The sequence below is a fragment of the Chiloscyllium plagiosum genome, chromosome 45, assembly GCF_004010195.1.
Source record: "Chiloscyllium plagiosum isolate BGI_BamShark_2017 chromosome 45, ASM401019v2, whole genome shotgun sequence".
Classification (NCBI taxonomy): domain Eukaryota; kingdom Metazoa; phylum Chordata; class Chondrichthyes; order Orectolobiformes; family Hemiscylliidae; genus Chiloscyllium; species Chiloscyllium plagiosum.
The window spans coordinates 235,836-262,846 of record NC_057754.1 but is presented as its reverse complement, the minus strand read 5'-3'; the positions used below and the strand labels follow the sequence as shown (position 1 = coordinate 262,846).

Sequence of the window (27,011 nt, the reverse complement as noted above, 5' to 3'; positions counted from 1 at the left end):
ATGAGCAGAAAAGGAGTTGCAGTACCTTGTGTATGCGAGCTCTACAGATCCTGCCTGTCTTGAAAAGGCCCAGGCCATCCATTTCTTTCACTCAGCCTTTCATTTTGGAATTTTCATGAGATGTGAGAGATGGAATGGTAGTGGACAGAGCCTACTGTGGTGGAGTTATCTCTGACAAGGAAGGCATTATGTGAGAGCATGGATTCCCTGGTATTCCCCCTCTCCACTTCTCCAAGGACTGACCACATGTGTAACTGAAAGGATTGGGGTGAGGTGCCAGGTGAGGGTGTAAGGTGGTGTGCAGTCTGACATGCAGAGTAGTGCAGATTTGGGATGTGGTGCAGGGTGACGTGGGGTAAGGGGTGGGGCTGGACTGAAGTGCAGGTTGGGATAGGTGCAGGGTTGGCTTGGGGGGGGGGCGGTGAGGTATGGTTGAAGAGCTGGGGTCAGGGAGCGTGAGGCCAACTGGGCAGATCTTGCAAAGATTTGGCAGCGGATCGCTAAGGAGGAGAGATTGGGACCACGTTACTTAGAGATGCTCTGTGTTGGATTGCGCTGTGTCCCAACTGGAGAACCCTGTCTTGTGGCCTGTAGTTCCAGGGTGTGTGTATTCTACAGTTACCCACAAGATTCCTTGCCATTGAGAAAAGGGTAAAGTAAGTCCTTGATGAGTGATGTTTTAATCAGTTAAAGTGAAGAAAGTAAATATTTTAAAATTTGTAATTTTCCTGATGAAGGAGGTGCATGACTACCTGTGAATTAATCAGAAGCTTGTTCTAGTTGCTTCAGGAATACTCATGACAACAATCTCTCTGGTTTGTGGGGTAGTATTGCTGAGATTCACAGCTGTTCTTAGCAGTATGGCCAGCTCTTCTGTTGTTTTGTTGACTGGTGTAAGGTCTCTGGTTGCAGTCGCGACTCCCTCTTCCCTGCCACATGCCACCATGCTCAAGAGGCAACACTGAGGGTGTGAGCAGCTGAGCTTCCTCACCCAGGCTTCCTCCATGGATAATGGATGCAGTGGTTTTTCTGATTATTCTTGTCACACCTAACCCTGAAACTCAGCTTACACTCATCACACTGCACCCTGCACCCCTATGCACTCCACCCCTGTCTGCACCCTGCACCATACCTCACCCCCCCCCCCCCCCGCCACGCCAACCCTGCACCTATCCCAACCTGCACTTCAGTCCAGCCCCACCCCTTACCCCACGTCACCCTGCACCGCATCCCAAATCTGCACTACTCTGCATGTCAGACTGCACACCACCTTACACCCTCACCTGGCACTTCACCCCAATCCTGTACTGATCTGCGCCCCATTGCTTACCCCCCACTTAACCTGCACTTGCTTCACATGGCCTACCTCTTTGTAATGCGATGAGTGAGACAGAGCCAAGTTTGATGCCATCTCCATCACCTTGCTGCTCCAGTGCCATTTCCCTGAGTCTTCACTGGAAATAGGGTGGCCATTCAGCCTGTTAGGAACAGGAGGAGGCCACTTAGTTCTTCGATCCCATTGCACTCGACAGCAGGAGGCCATTCAGCCCTCCTGGAACTTGTTTAATAGGAACAGGAATAGGTTGTTTAATCCTTTTGAAGCTCTTAGACCATTTGCTTAGTTAGTTCAAGGTAATTCTGTATCTCCACCACGTGCGCCTCCATATCCCTGTTTAACTTCACCTCGCTAGCTCCAATTGTTTCAGATACTTCAACTGCCTTTCCAGTTAGAAGTTAATAATATAAAGTTCAAATTTGGAAGTTATTCCCAGGTGACAGAGAGTTCATTCTTTTCCTTATCTGTCACTTTGCACTTAGCTGGCACTTCAGTTTTTATTAAGAAGCTTATATTTACTTGATCTTGAGCAGCGGCCCTAAGTTTATCCTGAGAACACTGCTATGATCAATCTCTTTGTAGCCACAATAATATCTGTTTTTCCAGATGTGATCCTGTGCTTTTTGGGTTTTTCCTGTGTTGGATACACTTGCTGATTGCCTTTGTGTTTTCTACAGCACACAGGGGGTCACCCAGACCCACCGGTCCAGTCAAAGTCGAGCAGCAGGTCCAGCATGCCGCGATGTCGCAGCTCCATCGCTACCACTGCCGAGGACACTCCCCACATTGGAAACTACAGGCTGCTCAAAACTATTGGCAAAGGCAACTTCGCCAAGGTCAAGCTGGCACGGCATGTTCTCACTGGCAAAGAGGTAAGTGCCGAGACTGCCCTCTGTATCCCGCTGGCATGCAAATCTCCCAAACCAGCCTCTTTCTTGCTTTTCCTATTCTCTTTCACACATGTGCTCCCTTACCCTGGCTCCCGCACTCTCTATCTTATCCCTACTCTCTCGCCTGTGCTTGTCCTTCTTCTCTTTCTCTCTTGCCTCATCTCGCCCTCTTGCTCCTTGTGTCACTCTTTCTTTCTCTCTTTCTCTCTCTCTTTCTCTTTCTCTCTCTCTCTCTCTCTCTCTGTCTCTCTCGTCTCATCCCCCTCTCTTACCTCATCCTTTGTTTCTTCCTTGTCTCTCTCACTCTCTTGCCTCAACCTCTTCCGCTCGCTTCAACACGGTGGCTCAGTGGTTAGCAGTGCTGTCCCACAGCACCAGAGACCCATGTTCGATTCATTCCCCTGACGACTCTGTGGAGTTTGTACATTTTCCCTTTGTCTGTGTGGGTTTCCCTTGGATGCTCTGGTTTCTTCCCATAGTCCAAAGATGTGCAGGTAAGGTGGATTGGCCATGCTAAATTGCCCCTAGTGTCCAGGGATGTGTTGACTAGGTGGGTTAGCCATGGGAAATGCAGAAATGCATACAAGGATTGGGTAGGAATGTGGACTCGATGGGCCGAATGGCCGGACACTTTGATTTTATGACCTTTTCTTCTCATCTTGACTTTACCCCCTTGTCTCACCCTCGCACTCTCCTTCTCCATCTTGTCTCGCCCTAGCCCACTTCATCTCTTCCCTGTCAAAGGGTCAGTGCTAAGGAAGTGCCACATTATCAGAGGGTCAGCACTGACAAAATGGCAGTGTTGTCTTTCTGATGAGATGGAGGACGTGTCCACTTGTCCTGTAAGGCCAGGAATTCCTGATCTAGTATTACACAAAGGTTGCATTGTTCGCACGATGCTCTGGCCTTCACCGGTCCTAATATTCCATTGCTTTGGCCTGAACTTCAAGTCAAAAACCTACCCTTTCCACAGCTGATGCAAGAGGAAGGAGATTGCTGTGCACTGGTTTCTGTTGGGCTCGCTGTCCCAGTTTCCACCTGGCTTTCTCTGGGTTGGAGTTACTACAACGGCATTCGGTTATCGAGCTGCTGTGGGGGAACAGGATGCACAAGTTTGAAACTGGCTGGGTCAGTGCTGATTCAGAGAAGCAGCATATACCGTCCAGACTGTTCCAGGATCTGCTGTGGGAAGAGGTGCCTTGGACACGTGACACAACATTTTTCCATGACATGTTTAACAAATTAACCACTACCCTCTTTATTTATAATGCTCATTCTGCACATATATAAACAGTGTTTATTTGAAGTGCTGCCAACTGCTTAAGGGGCATTGCACACCAAAGGCAGATATCTTTTCGTCATTCTCTAGTGTGCCTTCTTGACCCCCTGCTGCTGATTCCTGTGGGTCAGTGTTCCTGCTGAGCTGAAAACTGCCTCCTGTTGAGCAGGCTGACACGTTGAAGAGAATTGACCATTCATTTTGAATTGAATTGAATTGAATTTATTGTCACGTGTACCGAGGCACAGTGAAAAGCTTTGTCTTGCGAGCAATACAGACAGATCACAGAGTTAAGTAGCATAGACAAGTAAATGACAGGTAAAAAGTGGCAAAAACAAAACCACAGGTACAGGTGAATGTTAAGAGATTGTTAATCCATTTAGTATTCTAACAGTAGGGTAGAAACTGTTTTGAAACTGCGCTGGTGCAAGTGTTCAGGCTTCTGTACCTTCTCCCTGATGATAGAGGTTGTAGAAAAACGTTGCCAGGGTGGGATGGATCTTTGAGAATGCTGGTGCCTTTCCTTGACAGCGGGCCTGGTAGATGGATTCTGTAGATGGGAGGTTGGCCATTGTGGTTGTCTGGCCCGAGTTCACCACTTTCTGTAACCATCTCCGCTCTTGAATGGTACAGTTGCCATACCAGGTAGTGATACATCCAGACAGAATGCTCTTGATGGCACACCTATAAAAGTTGGCGAGGGTGTTTGCCGTCATGCCAAATTTCCTCAGCTGCCTGAGGAGGAAGAGACGTTGGGCTTTTGTAACCAGTGCGTTCACATGAAGAGTCCAAGAAAGCTTGTTGTGGATGACCACTCCCAGGAGCTTGACACTCTTCACTTATTCCATCTCTGTGCTGTTAATGTGTAAGGGGTGTGGAGGGTGGGGAGGAGAAGAGTAACATCCCGCCGAAAGTCAATAATGAATTCCTTGGTTTTGTCGGCATTGAGAGCTAGGTTGTTCTCAGCGTACCATTTTTCCAGGTCTTCCACCTCCCGTCTGTAATCTGTTTCGTCGCCATCTGAGATTCAACCAACTATGATGGTGTCAATAGCAAACTTGTAAATGGCATTAGTCTGGTATTTGACGACGCAGTCATGGGTATAGAGTGAGTATAGTAGGGGGCTGAGTGCACCCTCCGGGCTGGGGGCTCCATGTTTAGAGGATGAACACAACCAGTCTTCACTGATTGTGGCCTGTGGGTCAGGAAACTGAGGATCCAGTTGCAGAGAGTGGGGCTTAGTCCGAGATCATGAAGTTTAGTAATCCGTCTCAAGGGAATAATAGTGTTGAAGGCTGAACTGTAGTCAATGAGTAGGATTCTTACGTAGCTGTTCTTTATGTCAAGATGCTCTAGGGAGGAGTGAAGGGTAAATGATATGGCATCTGACGTGGATCTGTTGGTCCGATAGGCAAATTGGAGTGGGTCAAGAGTAGTCTGGAGGCTGGAGTTGATTAAAGCATGACCAGCCTTTCAAAGCACTTCATGACCACTGAAGTTAGGGCCACTGGATGGTAGTGACTGAGACATGCTGATGAGCCTTCTTAGGCACAGGGATGATGTTGGCCCTTTTGAAACAGGCAGGGACAGTGGCCTGCTGCAGGGAGAGGTTGAAGATGTCCGAGAAGACCTTTGCTAGTTGATCTGCGCATGCTTTGAGTGCACGGCCTGGTACTCCGTTTGGTCCCATCGCTTTCCTTGGATTCATGCGAAGGAAAATTGATTTGACCTCAGATGCAGTGACTGATGGGATAGTTCGTCAGGACTTGTCGGAATAGGAGTTACCTTTCTGCTGAAATTCTGCTCAAAGCGAGCATAGAAGGCTGAGTGCTTGTGGAGGGGACTTAGTTTCTGAGCTCCAGGAGAGAACGAGAGGGATTCCTGATTGGAACACTCATAAAGAGAAGGAAGGGGAGTGAGAGAGGACATCAGTTCAGACTAAGAGAGAGTTGAGGAATTCCCAAGCAGGACACTGGGAAAGAGTTGAGGGATTTATGGGGGAGTGGGTGACAGAAAAGTGTTTCCAGGTCTGAGTTTGGGTAAAGAAAGAGTTGTTCCTGATGAGTGTTGTAGGGTGAGGCTGGTTCCAGTTTGGAACGATGGCTGAGAGAAGGAGGATTTCCTGCCAGCAACTTGAAAAAGGGGAGACATATTTCAGAGTGGATTCCTGGAAGAGATGTAGGTGTTTGTGATTAGGATCAGTCAAAGCACTGTGAAGTTGGAGGTGGGCACGAGGATTTCTGAGCAGCACATTGAGATGAGAAGGGATTTCAGACCGCATCATCAGGATTGCTGGCTGATTCCCAATCAGAGCTCCCAAAGAGCTGGGGTGGTTAAAGCTCCGGGTGTCGAGGAAGAGAGGGTGAAAATTCCTGACCAGAGTGTGGGAGGAAGAGGGCTTTCCTAATCAGACTATTGGGAGTAAGTGGTGATTCCACACTTGGGAGCCTTGGGAGGGAGAGCGTTTTCCTGGTCGGAGCCTTGGGAGGAAGAGGGATTTCCAGACCGGGGTGTTGAAGATGGGTGGGGGTGATGGGAATCCAGATTGGATTGGTTTGGAGGTGGTGGGAAGATAATTTCAGATTGGATTGTCAGAGTGGGAGGAGGATTCTGGATCTGATTAATGGATTTGGTCCCTGCTGGAATTATGAGGGTGGCAGGGGCGGACTCTGAATTGGATTATAGGTATGGTTCCCAGCTCGGAATATTGGGTGGGTTGGAAGGAGTCGGGCACGAGAGTTTGGGGTGTATCCAGCTCAGATTGTTGGGGGCGGAATGACATTCAGATGGTAGTGGGGGGTGGGGGGCTCTGGCTTGAATTGTTTTATTTGGTGGGGTGTGGTGTGCGTATTCCTGTTGAAAACAGTAGGATGGAGTTGGCTTTCCTGATCTTTGCTTTGGAAGCAGGTGGGGAAACTCCCGGTAGCATTGTGCAGGGCAAGATTCCAGTTTGGAGTGAAAGTGCGTGATGGTATTCCTGATCGGAATGTGGATTGTGGGTGATTCCAGAGTGTGGCGAGAGACAGTTGGGAGATTTGCTGATTGGATTGTGTGAAATATAGAGTCTCCAATTTGGAATTAACGATATCTTTCTCATTGCTGCAGGTTGCTGTTAAAATAATTGATAAAACTCAGCTGAACTCTTCCAGTCTGCAAAAGGTAAGACCCAGGTTTCATTTCTTATCAGCTGGGGATGGGAGTGAGAGGGGTTTTTCATCCTGCCTCTTGTTTTGGAGTCTGGTCACTGCATTGAAGAGCTGTCTGACCCTCAGGGAAGTAAAGGGTGTGGAATGAGGGTCTGGGAAGGCATTTACTGCTGAATTTTGCCAAGTCTTCCTGATGCTGCTCCGTGGCCATGTGTAGTTACTGTATGGGTGAACAGCGAGCCTGTGTTGGCGTGTGGGTGACGCTGCTGATGTTTGGTTGAGCAGACACTCTGAGGTGGCTGCCTGTCAGCCTGCAGCCCATCAGCTCCTCATTCTGGTTGCTATGCAGCCAGGGGGAGCTGAACTGTCGACCTAAAATCTGTTGGGTTTTCTCTCCTGGCATCCAATGTAAATGTGCTTGTCATTGCCTTGGGAACAGAGTCAGACTTGGCAGAGGGTTTTACTGAATGAAATCTTTGCCCTGCTGAGAAGCTAACTGTTATCTGAGCTGTTTAAACTGCTGGACCAAGGCTGAGATTGCCCCAAGGACCTGGACTGAGTGCAGCGGTCAGTGATTCATTCTCAGGTTTGAGGCTGCACTGTAACCTGCAGTCCTTCAGCTTGGTGTTGCTGCAGTCTGTTCGCACCATGCAGAATAGGCTTGTACGATCTTTACACATGGGTCGTATTTCAAAGTTTCTGTCACTTGGAGGGACAGTGAAAAATATTTCACAGTGTTCCGGTTTGAGATGCAACAAGCGTGAATTTCAGGAAAAGAATTCCTAGCCATTAATTGATTTCAAAAATGAATCAAAATGCCAGTGAAAGTGCTATGCTGCAGAGCTTGCTTATAAAATGCCATTTTTTCTTTTTGCTGATTTGGTTTGGAAGCAGAGATTAGAACCTCAGCTCTGATCACTAGGGAAGGGATGCAATCAAGGCTGATCTCTCCCTATCTCTGCCCGTCTCCCTCACTCCCACATCCCCCCCACCTCGTTCCCTGACCCCCACCATATCCCTAACACCCCCCAGCCCTTGCTGCCTGACTCCAACACCCTACCCCCGCTCCCTGACACCCTTTCCCCCCAATGTTCCCCCCTCCACCCACTCCAAACTTGCTGACGTGCTGCTCCCCTCACTTTGTGTTTTCAAGTTCCTTTGGCTGTAAACTCTCTCTGACTGGCTTTTTATTTCACCACTTTCTTGCTCCTAATCTTTCTGACAGACCCTGTGATATGATAGACTTTACAACAGAAACAATCATGCAGTGGGAGTGTTACCTTTCACTCTCGGTCCAAGCTGACAGTCAGTGGGCCAGGCTAATGTTCTTGAGACACAGCAGCTAGCGGGGCATGAGTTCCATTCATAAAATCTGGAATGGAAAGCTAGTCTCAGTTCCATGGATGGTATCATGACTATCATTGATTATAATAAAAATCCATCTGGGTTCGCTGATGATCCTGTAGGGAAGGAAATCTACCATCCTTACCCAGTCTGGCGTACATGTCACTCCAGACCCACAGCAATGTGGTTAGCTCTTAACTGCCCTCTGAAATGGCTAAGCAAGTCCCTCAGTTCAAGGGCAGTGTAGGATAGACCACAAATGCAGTGATAAAGAGTGTATTTTTGAGTTGTGGCCAAGATGGTTGAGGCTGTCCCTGAGTTGGTGGTGGGTAACTGCTTTCACACTGAGCGGTTTACCACACCACTTCAGAGGCTTTCAATCAAATTGAGGTCACGAGTATGAACCCTTTTATATAGCATCCAGCACAGAATGCCAATTTCCCACCTTTGAAAGACTGATTTCCAAGATCTCCTCTGACCCTGTATATGCCTTGATTTCTGGGGGATGTTTGCTCAGTTCCTACATAATCCAGTACACTATTCTTGAATGACAAGACTATGCAGTGTAGTTTTTCCAACACTATGTCTGAGATGGTTGTGTACTGTATACAGGGTTACATAATTAGTGAGCTGTCAGTAGTTGTCAAGTGCGATGAAGAGTCACCTGACACGAAATGTTACCCCTGCTTTCTCCCCACAGATGCTGCCAGATCTGCTGAGTCTTTCAAGCGATTTCTGTTTCTGTAGTGTGTATGCTGGCTCATTGTGATTTCACACTGCTTAATTAACTGGCTTCCATTTCTGTTTGCCCCCAGTGATTCTATAAGAGACTGAGATAGGCTCCTTTAACTCTTCCCTTCCTTCCACCCCCGCTCCAAGCTGACTGTTAGGAAATTGTCTGTTAGTCAGTTGAGATGTTGAAATGCTGCTTGATGCTGCCATACATTTTGAAACTCTTTCCCTGCTCCTCATTTCATCGTTGAGGGTTTCTGTGTTTTTGCCTACGTCAAAAATTAAAGAATTGTTAGTGGAACTCGTCATAATCATAAGCCTGCTTGGTCTTTCATCCTTCGCCTGGTAATTACTCTGCCTGCATTGAAGACAGGTGGAGACATGAAGGAGTTAGCTGCTGTCTACAGCAGTTGTTAGTGCTATAAACTGTTGGGGGTTTCCAAGGCAACTCTGCAACAAAGCCCACTCATCCGCTGAGTTCGCAGCTCGGTTATAATGCTACTTTGTCAGGACCTGCTTTCATTCTTAAAGGGGATGTGTATTCATGCAGTCTCTCAGTCCTACGCATTATGGAGGCAGATAATTGTATCCTTACCATGGAGTGTTTCTGCTCTGTGTCAACCCTAAATATTCTTGGCAGGAGTTGGCCCACCAAATATCCGTTCTGTGTAGTATTCCAGAGTGGTGATAGTGGGCTGAGATTGTCACCTTTGACTGTCAGTAATGGAACTGTCAGGTAGCTCACAGCCCAGCCACTGACAGACTGAATTGCTAGGCACTGCCGATACAGCCTGTACAGGGGTGCTCAGAGGAAGAGTGAGAATTACACTGGGGGCATGGGGTGGTGCTCCTTGATGCTGTCGAAGGACTGAGTATGTAAGACAGCACTCGGGCACAGAATCTATCTTCAGTGCTATTGCTCACCATATCAGTCTGTCTCAGGGCAGTTCACTGTCTAAGCCAATGCACAAAGCGTGGCTAATCATATTGTCACAGCCTTTGCATAGTGCTGAGGTGTAGGAGGCACATAATGTGAGCATAGCAAATTGCAGAGAGTTCTGAATGCAGCCCAGTCCATTGCCAAAACCAGCCTTCCTTCCATCGACTTTGTCTATACTTCCCGTGGCCTTGGGAAAGCAGCCAACATAATGAAAGGCCTCTCCCACCCCGGTTATACTCTCTCCCGCTCTCTTCCATCAGACAGAAGATACAAAAATTTTAAAATATATACTGACAGATTCAAGAACAGCTTCTCCCCCACTGTTATCAGACTTCTGAACGGACCCCTCATATATTAGAGTTGATCTTTCTCTGTAACTTCTCTCTACATGTAGCTGAACACTGCATTCTGCATTTTGTTCTGTTAACCTGATGTACTTATATAAGGTATGATTTGTCTGGTTTGCATACAAAGCAATATTTTTCACTACATCTCCGTACAAGTGACAATAATAAATCAAATCAAATGCCACAAATAGCAATGTTCACCAGATTGTCCTCATTCAGGTATCTGTTAAGGGTTAGGTTTTCATCTGACAACAGTGGGCCGAACCCCTGCTGCTCATCCCCCACATGGGATCTTCTCCATCTACCTAAAAGGGCACTCAGCAAATTAGTTTACTGTCCAGTGTGAATGGCAGCACTTAGGAAAATATGATTTCCCTTCAGCTCTCTAACCAAGCCTGGAAAATTGTACTCCAAACTCTGGAATAGTATTTGAATGGACAGCTCTGTGACTTCAGTATGAGTGCTGCCAGTTGCTCAGTATTCTACATGTCGGAGTGGTGCCTTTGATGGGTAGGCGGAGATGAAACAACAGAATGAGATCAAGGTGGGCACTGATGTGGGCGACCATTCTGCCCATCTTAGCTCAACGATATTTGGCTGACCCAACATTGAAGCTTGATCCAAGGTCTGGATATGCTTCCAAGTTGTGTGCATCATGGAGAGGCTTGTTTGCTGATCATTGCCCCAAGCAGTGTGTGGTTCCCAAAACCATACAACATCGAACAAAATGAGGTCATGATTTTCTGGCTACTTTGGGATAAAGCTCTCTCCTAACAGGATATGTTTCCAGACCCCTGTTTTTATGCTCTGTCTCAATGCTGTGGTTTACAGTTCAGAAGTACACTAGTGACCATGACATTTCCATAATATCTAGTCACACCTAGTTTAGTGTACACGCCCTGTGAGACTGAGTAAAGGAGAAACTGAACATGCCTGTCTTAAGGAATGTTCTCAAAGTGCATAGGGACAATAGTGCAAGACGAAAAGGAGTAATGTGATATTACAAAAGTGCTGTTGAGTAATCTCTACAATCCATCTTTTATCTGGAAGTCTCAAATAGACTAGAGGCAAGGTGAGTTTCATGAACTCCTATATACTCACCACACATCCTAACTCAGGTTACTCATACCCTAGGTCCCGAAATAACTTCTGAAAGAATTCCATCTTATTATGGTCAAATCACATCCCTGTAGGAAGCCTGAATGGTAGACTAACCAATTAGTTGATGAAAGATTGTTCCCACAGATTAGTCAGAGTACATGAAGGTGGAAAAGTATAAAATCATTGAAGTTTTCAAGTACAATCCCTGTGATGCGGGAGTCCTGCTGGGTCTGTTTGTAGGAGGATCCTGTATGTTCAGTCCTCCTCACTTGTGAGAGGGTTGGGGGCTGTTTGCCTGTATCTCAGGATCACTTCAGGGTGTTTTGATAGTGTGAGCCCCAGTCTGGGGGAGTGTATGAATGAGCATATACTGGTGGTTGGTTAGAACCAAGGGGCTTTCTTCAGTGCTCCTGCTTACTAATATAATGCATTTATAATCTCCTTACAGTATTTGATCTCCATTTTCTCTAAATTACTATAATTGCTGTTTTCAGCTTCTCTGTGTGAAAATTGTTCATTTGATTTTTCATCATGCAATATGGAATATTTTATTTTATCTCTACAACATGGTTCATGTCAAAGACTGGATAGGACCGCTGTTTCAGTGTTAGTGATCACCTATACTGAGCAAATGTGATTTGTATCCCAAACACTTCTGCAGCTGAGATTAAACTCGATGAAATTAATATAGCAAAAGCAATAGTGTTCTCTGAAGATGAGCAGGGAGAGTTATCTATTCTCTCACTGTTAACCTGGTAGCTCAGGCCTCATCGTTTTCTTTTACTTGTTAAAAATTTAAAGCAGGTTTTAATTTGACAGTTTGCTTCATGGAACATGACCAGTGTTGTCTGGGCCAGTGTTTATTATCCATTCCTATTTGCCCTTGAGAAGGTGAAGGTGAATTGGCTCATTGTACTACTGCAGTCCAAGCGGTGTAGGTATATACACAATGTTGTTAGGGAGGGATTTCCAGGATTTTGATGGATAGGTGTCAATCAATGGGTTGCTTTGTCCTGGATGGTGAGGCTTCTTTGGTGTTGTGGAGTTGCAAGCTTAGAGTCACAGAGGATTGTTCTGATCCATTGACCTCTGGGTTATGGGCCCAGCATCCTCCCACTGTGCCACTTTGTTAGTATTTCATCACATTCCTAACTTGTATCTTGTAAATATTAGACAGGCTCTGGGCAATGGGAAGGTGGTTAATCGCTGTAGAATTCTCAGCTTGTTTCCTGTTGTTGCAGCCACAGTATTTATATGACTGGTCCAGTTTAGTTTCTGGTCAATAGTAACCCGTGGGATGTTGATAGTAGGACATTTGGTGTTGGCATTGCCTTTGTATGTCAAACGTTTTTGGCTAGATTTTCTCTTGTTAGTGATGACTGTTGCTTAGTATTTGTTGAAGATGGTTATGGTGCCACAAGAAACAAAGAAACTAACTGTCACCTCATACTGTTCAGTGGCACTACCACTGCTAAATTCCCCACTGTCAGCATCAGCTGCTCAGCGGTTTTCTGATTTCTGTCTACAGTTTGGGAAGAATGAAGACAGGTTTATAAATACGTCAGGATTGTGTCATGTCCTGATTTCATTGACCCGATAAGAGATGACTTTCAGTTTGTTGTGAGCTTATGTTCCATAGATGTTGCAATAGGGGCACTCACTGCTGCTTCAGTGCTTCCTGTGAGAGGCAGAGCAGGCTCCTTTGACTCCGGTGTGTTTGGTGGCCAGGCTCGAGCTGCTTTGTGAATGTTCGGAGTCTTGACAGGCAAGAGGATTCTTTTGAGAGAGAAATGCTTTGCGCTTAGTGTTGGTGCACGCTGGGTTTTAATGAAGGAGCCATTAATTGTGAGAATTTGAGAATGTAACCTGTGGGCTTGTAGATTTGATTAAAATTGGGTCCTCATTAGGCAGACCTGCCCTCAACAGTCTGGAAAATTGCAGCTGTATGGATAATGGGACTATTAATCATTTCCTAATTGGGAACATTGACTACAGCGAGGGCGAGGTAGGAGAGTTGCAATGCTTTGCCTCGTTGTGGAAGGCAGACAAAAGAAAGCCCTGCCAGAGATGTTAAGACAGTGCATCACAATACTGTTTGGGCATTGGGTGGACGGTGGAACTTAGGGTAGGGCTCATATTTTGGTAACTTGCTTCCCAGGTGAATCAGTCCTTGGGTCTAATGACATCTGATTGGCAATTCAGTATTAGAAAAAGAGTTTGTTGTCAATCACTCTGTATCCAGTGTGGATTCATTAGCCATGGGGCAATGATTTTTTTAATACTCATACAGTTCTGTTCAAACTTTGCATTTCCATTTTACATCACAGCATGTTGGTATGGTTTTCATTGTGAAGGTTATAAGGTGATACAGAACTGAGAGAAACTTAAACTTCCTGTCTTATTCACTGAAACCTAAATTTCAGAATCGACTATAAATCATTATTTCTTGTGCTCACCTCTATCTTTCTCCTTGAAATTGTTTACACTGAGCTGCAATTTGGGCTAACTCCCAAAGGACTTTATTCTCATTCAGTGCAAAACAACCTAGACTTCCATGTCCAGATTCACATCTCTCTCATTGTAATCATTTTCGCCATATCTGTATGGTGCACAGGATTTGCCCCTTTCCACCAGATCCTTCTGGATTCCCTTATGAAGATTCTTATCCATTCCTGAGGCAGCAAGTTCCTCATTGTCTTGATATGTAGTTGAGGCTAAAGCAACTAGTCTTGATTTCTTTATAAGATTACATAGAGGCAAAACAAAGTACTAACTAATAACCAGGATGTTTGCAGCAAGTGTACTACTTGTGAAACTATGTATGAACTTATGAATTAGGAGCAGGTATAGGCCATTTAGCCCCTCAAGCCTGCTTCGCCATTCAAGGAAATGTTGGGTGAACCGATTATAACCTTGTCTCCATGTCCCTGGCTACCTCAGATAACCTTCGACCCCTTTGCTTTATCTACTAAAGTAAAACAAAGACTTGACACACCTGCCATCATTGGTCAGAACATTGAATGTAGGAATTGGGACATCATGTTGCGGCTGTATGAGACATTGGTTAGGCGACTTTTAATTCTGGTCGCCCTGCTATAGCAAGGAGCTTGTTAAACCTGAGAGGGTGTAGAAAGATTGACAAAGATGTTGCTGGGGTTGGAGGGTTTGAGCTATAAGGAGAGCCTAAATAGGCTGGGGCTTTCTTCCCTGGTGTGTCTGAGGCTGAGAGGTGACATTGTAGAGGTTTCTAAAACCATGAGGGGCATTGATAGGGTGAATAGCCAAGATCTTTTTCCTAGGGTCGGGGAGTCCAAAACTAGAGGGCATAGATTTGAGGTGAGAATGGAACGATTTAAGAGAGACCTGAGGGATAACCTTTTCAAGCAGAGGGTGGTGCGTTTATGGAATGAGCTGCCAGAGGTAGTGGTAGAGGCTGGTACAATTACAACATTTAAAAGGTATTTGGATGGGTATATGAATGGGAAGGGTTTAGAGGGATATGGACCAATTGCTGGCAAATGGAACTAGGTCAGATTAGGATGTCTGGTCGGCATGGACCAGTTGGACAGGAGGGTCAGTTTCTGTGCTGCATGATTCTGACTCTATAACTGTGAACGCTGGTGATCTGAGTTAGTTCAGAAGTGGGTCGCTGGACTGGAAACATTAGACCGGCTGACTTTCTCCAGCAGTGTGCTTTTGTTGAAGAAGCTATGTATCCTGCTTTAAAAATTTGAAAGACTCCATTTCCATCTTCAGTTCAAATCAGAAAGGTGCAAATTAGAGGTGTTGTGATTTGCCTCTGTTGCACTGCTAGACTTTGAAGATTTTGAGTCGAGAGAATCATGAGATAGACATGCTTTGATCTGTCTTCTACAGCTTGTTTTTCCTGGAGTAGCCTGATAGCCTCACATCAGAGGCTTGCCAGTTCAGAGCATGGCTTGCCAGCAATCGCTTGTGCTCTCCACCTCGGACCCGTGTTGGAAGTATTTTCAGGTTGACAGTTAGGTTGAGTTATTTCTCAGCAGTCAAGCCCTGGAACCGGACTTGGGAGTCTGGAACTCCTGGCTTATTGTTAGACCCAGTGTGTTATAAAATGTTATGTTGCATTTTTGTGAAGTTTTGGAAGGGTGTAGGAACTGCTTAATTTTGCAAGATAGAAAGAAACAGTTGTGAGGAGTGCAGCCTTTTCTCAGTGAAGCAAAGGGGTTGGGGAGATCTGATTGGGTGGTTGATGGAATCAAGAAGGTCCTTGGGAGAAACTAATATTATAATCAGTTTTCAAAAACACCGGTATTGTGATCCTCTATGTATCCCTTTGCAGTATTCCTTTGTTTGAGATTTTCACCTTTTAAAAACAGTATCATGTACTTTGCACCCTCCACTGCTCCTGGGCAAGCTGGAAAATCCTACTGAAACTCCTTTTAATGGAAAATCTTTGATATTCCCCTTTCACTTCATCAGTTTTTAAGTTAATTTATGTTGCTACTGTAACTCCTTGACAAATCTTATCAGCAATCCTCCATGATGGTACCTGCTCACAGACAGAGTGCTGGTACCAGGGATTGAACGTGAAAGTAAGGAGGTTATACTTTATTTATACAGGGCACTGGTGTGACTGCCCCTCGAATATAGCATGCTGTTATGGTCTCCTTGTTTAAGTGTCATGACTTACTGGGATGGCACGCTGAAAGTCAAACCCCACTGATGCTGGAGTTGTGACAACAGATTTTAATAAGTACACAAAGATTTCCCCAGATTACCTGTGTTCTAGAGCCAGATGGACAGAACCTATGCACCAGCTTTCTGTACTTAACAAAGAATACTGTTTATTACAAGTAAATAAGCTCTAGGTAAACAATTCTGAACTGTTGGTATATAACCCTACTAATTAAAGCTCTAATCCCTTTCTAAAATCTCCCTTACGTGCTCATGGAGTCATAGAGTCAAACGGCACCGGAACAGACCTTTCAGTCCAACTTTTCCATGCCAGCCAGACATCCCAATCTGACCTAGTCCCATTGCCAGCATTTGGCCCATGTCCCTCTAAACCCTTCCTATTCATATACCCATCCAGATGCCATTTAAATGTTGTAATTTTACCTGCCTCAACCACTTGCTCTCGCAGCTCTTTTTTACACACACCACTTCTACTTGATAAACATTACCCCTCATTCTGAGATTCTGGGACATAGCCATCAACTGATCAGCAGGGAGATGATTGCACTAAGTTTGTAAATACAGTTTGATCAAAATGATGGGTTTAGAAACAGGCCCCAGTTTAACCACAGATGTTTTTGAATTTCCATTTTTGGAGAAGTAAGATAACAGTGTCACTTAGTGCTTTGGAGCCTCCTGCGAAGCGCTTCTTTGATGTTTCCTCCGGTGTTTATAGTGGTCTGTCCCTGCCGCTTCCGGTTGTCAGTTTCAGCTGTCCGCTGTAGTGGTTGGTATATTGGGTCCAGGTCGATGTGTTTGTTGATGGAGTTTGTGGATGAATGCCATGCCTCTAGGAATTCCCTGGCTGTTCTCTGTCTGGCTTGCCCTATGATAGTAGTGTTGTCCCAGTCGAATTCATGTTGCTTGTTGTCTGCGTGTGTGGCTACTAACGATAGCTGGTCGTGTCGTTTCGTGGCTAGTTGATGTTCATGTATGCGGATTGTTAGCTGTCTTCCTGTTTGTCCTATATAGTGTTTAGTGCAGTCCTTGCATGGTATTTTGTACACTACATTCGTCTTGCTCATGTTGGGTATCGGGTCCTTCGTTCTGGAATTCAGGAGGAAATTCTTCACACAGAATGGGGAGAATGTGGAAATCGCTACTATAGAGGTGGCACAGTGGCTCAGTGGTTAGTGCTACTGCCCCTCAGCCCTGGGAACCCAGATTTGATTCCAGCCTTGGGCGATTGTCTGCGTGAAGTTTGCTAATTCTCCCTGTGTCTGTATGGGTTTCCTCCCAAAGCCATGCTAAGTTGCTTATAGTGTCCAGGGAGGTGCGGGCTAAGTGGGTTAGTCATGGGAAATGCAAGGTTAAAGGGATAGGGTAGGAGGATAAGTCTGGTTGGGATGCTCAATAGTGGGTCGGTGTGGAATCGATGGGCCAAATTTCCACACTGTAGGGATTCTATGAGGGAGGTATTGAGGTGAATAGTGCAAATGTATTTAAGGACTTGAGATGCATACTGTCGTGATTGTAATGAGGTCAGCCAGGTGGACCTCAATGAGTTTCCTGTTTGTACCAGATTAACAGCACCAGTCAGGGAACCCTGGCTGACAGATAAAAAAAAGTGTCATAGGTTCTGTTCACTCTGAGAGCTGGATCAGTGTCAAGTACTATGCATGTAAATAAAGGGTAGCTTGGTAGCGGGACACTGGCCTCAATGGAGTTACTTCAGTGCGATGAGAGAAAAGCATACTCCTGAAGAAATTAGCTCTCAACAGTTGTCTTTAAGTTGGAGTAAGCATTTCTGGCATCGTGCCGTTATTTGGGAAACTTGACTCGTTTGATCCTGCCGTCAAAGACTGGGTCCAGTATGTGGAAACAATGCATTATTTTTCCATGCAAATGAAAAGCAATCAGTAATTTTCCTGACAGCTTGTGAACCTACAGCTTTTTCAGTTATCAGGAATCTAACTTTCTGAGGCAACAGGACTAAAACCTTTCAAGAGTTGACGGATTTAGTTAAGGAATATTGCAATCCCAGCCTTGTCTAATTCTGAGATGCTATTGGTTCAGCAACCGGGGGAATTTGTGTTGGGATTTTTGACAACTGCCAGAGGCATGTGACTTTAGTTTAACTCTTAATGAGATGCTGAGACACTTTTTAATATGTAGGATTAATGATGTAACCTTGCAAAAATGCCTTCTAGATGCAGCCCAACTGGACTTCAAACAGGCACTCCAATTGGCTTTATCATTGGAAAATGCAGCAAGTGGAACAAATGAGTTACAGGTTTTTCTGATAGAAGTGTGCACCCTCACCAGTCCAACTGAACTTAGGGAACACCACTTGAGGGAAGGTAATTGCATAACCTCACTCAGGGAATATCCTGTACAGAGGCACTCTAGATCAATCCACAGCAAAACCCCAAAACAAAGCCAAGCCTTGGCCAAACACTTAACCTTTTTTTCAGGATATGGGCTAGCAAGCCATTGTGGTTGCTTGCCAGTGTCCAGATTTGAGACAGCAAAAGTCCCACTCGACCCAAATTGAGTAAGAGAACTCATAGGCTGGTGTCCAGGTGAGTGCACTCGTTGGAAAGTCCATAGGTTTGGAACAGTTAAAATGCTTAGTAACATCCAAATCCAAACCAATCAAAATAACTGCCTGGTTAAATGGTCACCCGATTCTAATGAAGCTTGCTACTGGTTTGACCATTTCAGTGATCACAGAACAAGTCCTTCACAAAATTTGAAAAATGTGTTGCTGGAAAAGCGCAGCAGGTCAGGCAGCATCCAAGGAGCAGGAGAATTGACGTTTCGGGCATATGTCGATTCTCCTGCTCCTTGGATGCTACCTGACCTGCTGCACTTTTCCAGCAACACATTTTTCAGCTCTGATCTCCAGCATCTGCAGTCCTCACTTTCTCCTCCTTCACAAAATTTGCACTGGACTCAAACTCTTATGTTTGTTCAAGACCTTGGCCATACTTATTTGCAATTGTGGTTAGATCAGGATTCCCAGAAATATGCTACAATTAATACCCATAAGGGTTTGTACCAACATATGAGACTGCCAATTGGGATATCATCAGCCTGTACCTTTTTTCAGTGGATGATTGAGAGCATTTTACAAAATCTACTCCGGGTCACCATTTATTAAAGACAATGCCCTAATAACAGGGAAGAGCAATAAGGAGCACTTGAAAAACTTGGAAATAGTCCTTAGTTTCTCCTGGGTGGGTGTAAGCCTGAGCAGGGAAGTAATGTGTGCTCCAGGCACTGCAAGTGACCTACTTGGGCTACAAAGTTGAGAAGACTGTGTACACTTGTTGGAAGATAAAGAGTGATCAAAGGTGTCCAGCGCTCATGTCTGTACCAGAACGTAGTTCCAGTCAAAGGAAAGACCTATTATGGAAAACTCATATGTAACCTGGCCTCCATCCTGGCGCCTTTGCATCAACTCTTTAAAAAAGAGTCAGCATTGGAACTGGTAAGAGGCATGGACAACACGAGGTCAGGTCTAGTGACATGTAACCAAGCCATAGATTTCAGGGAAGTGAAGAAATAACAATCATCCTCGATAGAGCTGGCACACTATGATCCCAAGGGAGATCTGGTAATGACATGCGATGCCTCCCCCTATGGCATTGGGGTAGTATTAGTTCAGAGGTGGCCCAATGGAGAGGAACATCCAGTAGCTTATGCATTCAGGACTTTGGCTAATGCAGAGCATAAATACGCTGAGAAAGGTGAAGGAGGATTTGGAGTTGGGAAGATCTCCTAGTATCCGTACAAATGTAAATTTATAACAGACCACAATTTCTTGCCGGGTCTACTTCAAGAGGACAAGGCAGTGCCATCCATAGTTTCAGGCCAAATTCAGCAATGGGCTCTAATTCTAAGTGTCTACAGTTTCAAGTTGGGATGTTGTCTGGGAGACCAAATAGCAAATGCAGATGCGTTGAGCTGCTTCCTGCTGATCGATATACCACTGGTGATACTGCCCCTGGAAGAGTGCATAGTAGTTTTAAATGTTGTCCCCTCACTTCCAGTCACAGCTGACAGTATCAGACTTTGGATGCAGAAAGATTCAGTCCTGGCAAAACTGAAACAGCTGGTGGTGATGGGAGAAACCAAAGGGCCGTCGCAACCAGAATTGAAATTTCTTTGGACCTGGAGAGACCAGATCACAGTGGAGGATGGCATGTTGTAATCGGGAGCAAAGGTGATTGTCTCAAGCAAAGGTTGCCACAGTGCCCAGAATGCCAACATGAACAAGAGTTACCACTGGTTAAACCTGCCTCTCTCTCTCTTCCCCCCCCCCCCCCCCCAATGCCTGGGTAAACCTCCCATGCCTGGGTAAACCTGGACTTGGTTATGCGTTGGTTATGCATTACTTTCATGGGCTCAGTGTTCACATTCATTGTGGATGCCCACTCAAAGTAGCTGGACGTGCATAGTGTTTATTCATCAACTAGGGAGGTGAGAAAAAAATTGCACGGATCTTTTGCAATACACAGACTATCTGAAGTGTTGATCACAGATAAAGGTTCACTGTTTACCAGCACATAAAGTCAAATGGCATTTGACACATATGTTAAGCTCCAAACCAGTCCTCATCCAGTGATCTGGCAGCAAGAGCAGTCCAGACTTTGAAGGCCGGCTTAAAGAAACCGCCTACAGCTTCACTTGATACCAAACTGTCCAGGTTCCGATTTGAATATAGGACCACCCCTCATGCAACTACAGGGATACATCCAGCAGAGTTTTTAATGGGGGGAAGACTCCACACCAGGTTAAACCTGATCTTCCTGGACCTGTGGAGGGGTAGGGTGAAACGGCATCAGGAATATCAATGCTGGACACAACTCCGCTCAGCAAGAAAGGCAGTTTACTTCCGGGTATGAGGTTGGTGTAGGAACCATGGGAATTGCCCTGCCTTGGTAAGAGGCATGGTCAACACAAGGTCAGGTCCAGTGATGTTACAAGTTTGGGTAGGTGCAATGGTCCTGAACAGGCAAGTGGACCACATGAAAGTTGCAAATGGTGAGAAGCAAAATGTGCCTTGCTCCTTGATAGCCTTTCTGACTGTTCCAGAGCCCATGGGTTTTCCATATCTGTCAAGTGTTGAAGATACCCCAGAATCTGACGTGGACATGATGGATGTCGCTGCCTCGCACCTTTGCCACCTGGGGAAGAGAATGGAATTCTTCTGAGTCATTTCAGGGGCAGGAGGCGAGCTACTGCATGGTACACACCACCCGTATCAAAGGCAGAGTTGGAGGTACCTGACCCAGTGGTAAAACACTCCAGGAGAGCTCCAAAAAAAAAAGAACTGGCCCATATCCTTGGGTTCAAAGGGAGAGGGATGTAGTGATTGTAATAAGGTCAGCCAGGTGGACCTCAGAAATGAATTCTCTGGTTGGGGCTGTTAATCTGTCCAATCAGGAAGCCTGGCTGACAAGAGTGTCAGATTTTCTGTTCAATCTGAGCGCAGGCTCTGAGGAAGCTGGATCACTGTCAAGGACTCTCTGTGTAAATAAAGGGTGACTTTGTACCGGGATGCAGGCTTCTGTGCAGTTATTTAACATAATTGAAGGAAAAAGGAACAGGATTTACTGATTGGATGAGAAGATGATGGTGGGATGCTCTGATGGGACGCAAACACAGCTAAACACTCTCGTAATAAATTTTACACAAGGGAACATTTCTCTTGAGACCCATCATTCCTGCACACTAATGTGAATACTCTCAGCTTACTTTGGTAAGTATGCATCCACAAACCGCTCCCTGCTGCTCACTTTACAGTACCCATAGCCCAATGTCATAAATAAGAAGGAAAAGTATTGGTGATTAAAATGGCCCATGCAGTTATTCAACCAAGGAAAATGATGATCCATTTTAAAGATACGTTGGTTATGTATGCTGCAAGATAGATACAGGAAAAAAAAGGCATAGGGTTATTGACTGAGGGAGAAAAGCAATTCTCTGGTTCCTGTTCAGAAGAGTTGCTGAGCTGCTTCCTGTCCTGGTGAGGCTCTGCTTCTGAGTCATCCTTGTCTGGATGCTTCTACTGGTTTGCAAGAGGCACAGAGTGGCCGGTTCACTTATGGAATGCGTCTGGCTTATTAATTAGAAGTCTCAGCTTATAACAACTGCTGAAGATAAGATTTTTCTTTTAATCTTAAAGAGGCTTATTGCAGCGAATAGAGAGAGAACTTCTGGAGCTGCTGGTGGTCCAAAGGTTGCTTTGTATCTTGTTCACAGCCCCAAGCTGTTCAGCTACCTGAGAACCAATCATGCAGTTGTTGTTGGGGGGGAAGCCTTTGTGACTGATAACTGGCCACTAATCCATAAACCAATTCAATTCCTGTTACCAACCAAAGTTATTTTTGTGCACAACCCTTTGTTCCAGTGTGTCTGCAAACTCTGCTATAACCCACAGCTGTACAAAGTGTTCACTGAGTGTCAGATTACTTTCAAATCTTACAGAAATCCTTGTAATCCCTAGTTTTAAAACCATTCTTTTCTCATTTTAGTCCTCAATTTAAAAAACACAAAAATGAATAGACCTGGTTCTCCTGTAAGGAAGGACATAGATGTGTTGGAAGCAGTTCAGAGGAGGTTTGCTCCAATACTACCTGGAACGAGCAGATTGTTTTACAAGGGTAGGTTGGGCATGCTGGGCTTGTTTCCACTGGAGTTGAGAGTGTGCGGGGTGACTTGACTGAAGGATATAAGATACTGAATGGTTTTGATAAGGTTGGCTGGGGATGGATGTTTCCTGACATCACTGAGTCCAGATTGAGTGGCACTATAAAAAAAAGATGGGTTGGCCTTGAGGTAAGAATGCAGATTTCTTTTGAGGGTTGTGCAGGTTTGAAACGTACTGCCTCAGAAGACGGTGCAAGTAGGGACCTGGTTCATTTTTAAGGCAGAGTTAGTTAATCTTTTGTTAGGCAAGCAAATTAAAGATTGGCACATGTAGATGGGACTATGGAGTTCGAAACAAATAGATCAGCTGTGATCTTATTGAGTGGTGGAGCAGTATTGAGGGGCCAAATGGCTAACTTATGCCAATTTATAAGTTTGGTTTATAAAATAACAGCAATTCAACGTGGCTAAATGACCTCAGCATCTCGCTGCCAGTGACTGAGTTAAATGGTACCACACCTTATGTGTGTGAAATGTTTTCAAGATATTACATAACATTTGCTTGTATCTGTTCCTGAAAACCAACCTGACATCTGTGCAGGCAGCTCGGTAGAAAGACCTGGCTTTTTAACATGTTTATGGTTTGTACCGTGTGACAAAGGGGCTTATTGTCCTGCAAGAGGAGTGCAAAAGACCTGTCTGATAGTGTTTACTGAATGCATAGGTTGCTGTAAAATTGCCTGCCCTTGGCACAATGTAAACAGTGGGCGGCAAATGTCACTTAATCTGTGACGCCGATTTTCCTGGAAACTTGTAACTGATCCAGAGCTACCCGGAACTGAGGGATCAATCTCACCCAGAACTCCTTGTAATGTGAGAGACCGTGTGAGGCTCACCCAGACCTCTGTGTACTGTGAGGGGCACTTTAAAACTCACTTGGAACTCCCTGTAGTGTGAGAGACATTGTACGGCTCACTGGGAACTCTCTGTATGTTGAGGAGCACTGTAATACTCACTTAGAACTCACTGTAGTTTGAGGGGTACTGTCAGTCTCACCAAGGAATCTGTGTACTGAGAGGGATACATAAGGTCCACTCCAAACTTTGTGTAGTGTGAGAGATACTGTAAGGTTCACTTGGAACTCTGTACTTTAAGTGACATTGCAAAACTCTCATGGAACTCCCTGTAGCATGAAAGATACTCTGTAACTCACTCTGAACTCCCTGTACTGTGAGGGACATGAAAACTCACTTGGCACTTGATGTAGTGTGAGGGGTACAGTATGTCTCACCGATAACTCTGTGTACTGAGAGGGATACTGCAAAGCTCACCTTGAACTCCCTGCAGTGAGAGGAGCACTGTAAAACTCATTCAGAGAACTCTGGAGTGTGAGAAACACCGTAAAACTCACTCGGAACACCCTGTACCGCGAGAAACACTGTAAAACTCACTTGGAACACTGTAATGTGAAGAACACCTTGTACAGCGAGGAACACTAAAACTTACTCTGAACTCCCTGTACAGTGAGGAGCACTGTAAAACTCACACGGAACACCCTGTACAGTGAGGAGCACTGTAAAATTCACTCTGAACTTCCCAGGAACACTAAAACTCACTGAACGCCCTGTACAGTGAGGAACTCTGTAAACTCACACGGAACACCCTATACAGCAAGGGGCACTAAAGCTCACTCTGAACTCGCTGTACAGCGAGGAACACTGTAAAACTCACTCTGAACACCCTGTACAGTGAGGAGCACTGTAAAATTCACTCTGAACTTCCCAGGAACACTAAAACTCACTGAACGCCCTGTACAGTGAGGAACACTGTAAAACTCACACGAAACACCCTGTGGTGTGAGGAACACTGCAAAATTCACTCAGAACACCCTGTACAGCGAGGAACTCTGTAAACTCACACGGAACACCCTGTACAGCGAGGAACACTGTAAAACTCACACGGAACACCCTGTACAGCAAGGGGCATTAAAGCTCACTCTGAACTCGCTGTACAGTGAGGAACACTGTAAAACTCACACGAAACACCCTGTGGTGTGAGGAACACTGCAAAATTCACTCAGAACACCCTGTACAGCGAGGAACTCTGTAAACTCACACGGAACACCCTGTGGTGTGAGGAACACTGCAAAATTCACTCAGAACACCCTGTACAGCGAGGAACTCTGTAAACTCACACGAAACACCCTGTGGTGTGAGGAACACTGTAAAACTCACTCAGAACACCCTGTACAGCGAGGAACACTGTAAACTCACACGGAACACCCTGTACAGCAAGGGGCATTAAAGCTCACTCTGAACTCGCTGTACAGTGAGGAACACTGTAAAACTCACACGAAACATCCTGTGGTGTGAGGAACACTGCAAAATTCACTCAGAACACCCTGTACAGCGAGGAACTCTGTAAACTCACACGGAACACCCTATACAGCAAGGGGCACTAAAACTCACTCTGAACTCCCTGTACAGTGAGTAGCATTGTAAAACTAGCTCTGACCTTCTCTAGTGCAAGGGATATTGTAAAACTCACGCGGAACTCCGTGTTGAGGGGTACTGTAAGTCTCACTAAGAAATCAATGTACTGAGAGGGATACATTAAGCCTCATTCCGAACTTTGTGAGGGGCACTGTAAGGCTCAGTCAGAACTTTGAGTACACTGAGCGACATCGCAAAACTCTCATGGGACTCGTTATAGCATGAAGGACACTATGTAACTCACTCAGACCTCCCTGTACTGTGAGGGACACTAAAACTCACTCAGGACTGTCTGTAGTGTGAGGGGTACCATATGTCTCACCGAGAGGGATACTGCAAAACTCACTCAGGACTCCCTGAAGTGTGTGGAGCACTGTAAAACTTACTTGGAACTCACACCGGCACGGTGGCACGGTGGTTAGCACTGCTGCCTCGCAGCGCCAGAGACCCGGGTTCAATTCCCGCCTCAGGCGACTGACTGTGTGGAGTTTGCACGTTCTCCCCGTGTCTGCGTGGGTTTCCTCCGGGTGCTCCGGTTTCCTCCCACACTCCAAAGATGTGCAAGTCAGGTGAATTGGCCATGCTAAATTGCCCGTAGTGTTAGGTAAAGGGGTAAATGTATGGGTGGGTTACGCTTCGGCGGGTCGGTGTGGACTTGTTGGGCCGAAGGGCCTGTTTCCACACTGTAAGTAATCTAATCTAATCTAAAAAAACTCCCTGTAGTGTGAGGAGAACTGTTAAACTCACTCTGAACTCTCTGCGGTGTGAGGAGCACTGTAAAACTCACTCTGAACTCTCTGCGGTGTGAGGAGAACTGTAAAACTCACTCTGAACTCTCTGCGGTGTGAGGAGCACTGTAAAACTCACTCTGAACTCCCTGCGGTGTGAGGAGCACTGTAAAAATTGCTTGTGTCTCACTGTAATGTGAAGAAGATGGTAAAACCTGTTTGAATCTCTTTGTGGAGGTTCAATGTTGAGGTAGCATCACACTGTTGGAGAGTGAGTGCTGATTAGCCCTGCATTGTTGCAGGCTCAGCACAGCGAGCTGGTGGTGTCAGAGGGTCAGATCTGAGGGAGTGCCACACTGTCGGAGGGTCACCACTGAGGGAGTGCCACACTGTCGGAGGGTCACCACTGAGGGAGTGCTGCACTGTTGGATGGTGAGTGCTGAGGAGGGGGTGATGACGGTCAGTGGTTTCAGAGTCGGTTGAATCAACAGTAATGGATCCTGTGACATCATTTGAAGTTCAGCTTTAACCCCACTATCTCACATTGGCAAATTAAACACACTTCTCAACAATGCTAATTGAAAGACGTCTGACTCGAGCAGACTTGATGGGCTGAATGGTTTACAACTGCTCCCTTGTCTTATAGTCTTATAGTCTCTCGTAGGACAGCCATCACGTTCCATAGATATTTGGATGAGTGAGGTACATGGGTATGATAATTTTCACACTCTGAAGATTTCACAGATCTGCGTGAATTAGTTTCTCTGCTTCTGTCACTTTTCAGATCAATGTGTGTGTATTGTCGGGACTTAATGGCTACATAAGTGCTCTCAACAGAGCGTTAACTTTACAAAGGCAGTCTTCCCCATTTGAAGGGAAGGACTTGGTATTGGCAGCAACACACCATATCCTTGGCTGTTATCCGATGCTGGTTTTAAATGTAATCTTTTCATTTATAAAAGAAGCCATGCATTTACAATAGGGGGAGAGAGATCGATTATACTTGTAAGACTGGATTCTCCAGATAGTATGGAGCGCCTTCAGGAAACCGAAACCTGTGTCAATGCAGGGCTTGGCATTGTAAAAACTCAGGCTGACAGGCAGAGAAAGGACATTATGGGATGAAGGACTGGTGGTAGTTGGAGGCAGGTGAAAGTCTCCAACCAACCTGCTGTCTCTTCTGTGCTCTGTCCCCCTCGTGCGTGCAGCTTCTGTAGCCATTGCCCTCGCATTCATGGGCGCTCTGCATCCTCCCCCTCGTGCGCGTGGGCAATCTGTTCCCCTCCCCTTTCCCTTCATGCGCGATCTGTCCCCTCCCCCTCTTGCGTGTGGGCACTCTGTCCTCCTCCCCCTTGCCCTCATG

At 45.7% G+C, this 27,011-nt stretch overlaps 1 protein-coding gene across 2 annotated transcripts in view; it reads left to right on the top strand.

Moving 5' to 3' along the window:
- The window catches only part of LOC122543779 (serine/threonine-protein kinase MARK1-like), a 64,057-nt gene that overhangs the window by 24,024 nt on the left and 13,022 nt on the right, over positions 1-27,011 (top strand). For both annotated transcript variants that reach the window (XM_043682540.1, XM_043682541.1), the window contains exons 2-3: positions 2,014-2,208; positions 6,611-6,664. In XM_043682540.1, coding sequence (XP_043538475.1) covers positions 2,014-2,208; positions 6,611-6,664 — 249 coding nt within the window. The remainder of the gene's footprint in view (positions 1-2,013; positions 2,209-6,610; positions 6,665-27,011) is intronic.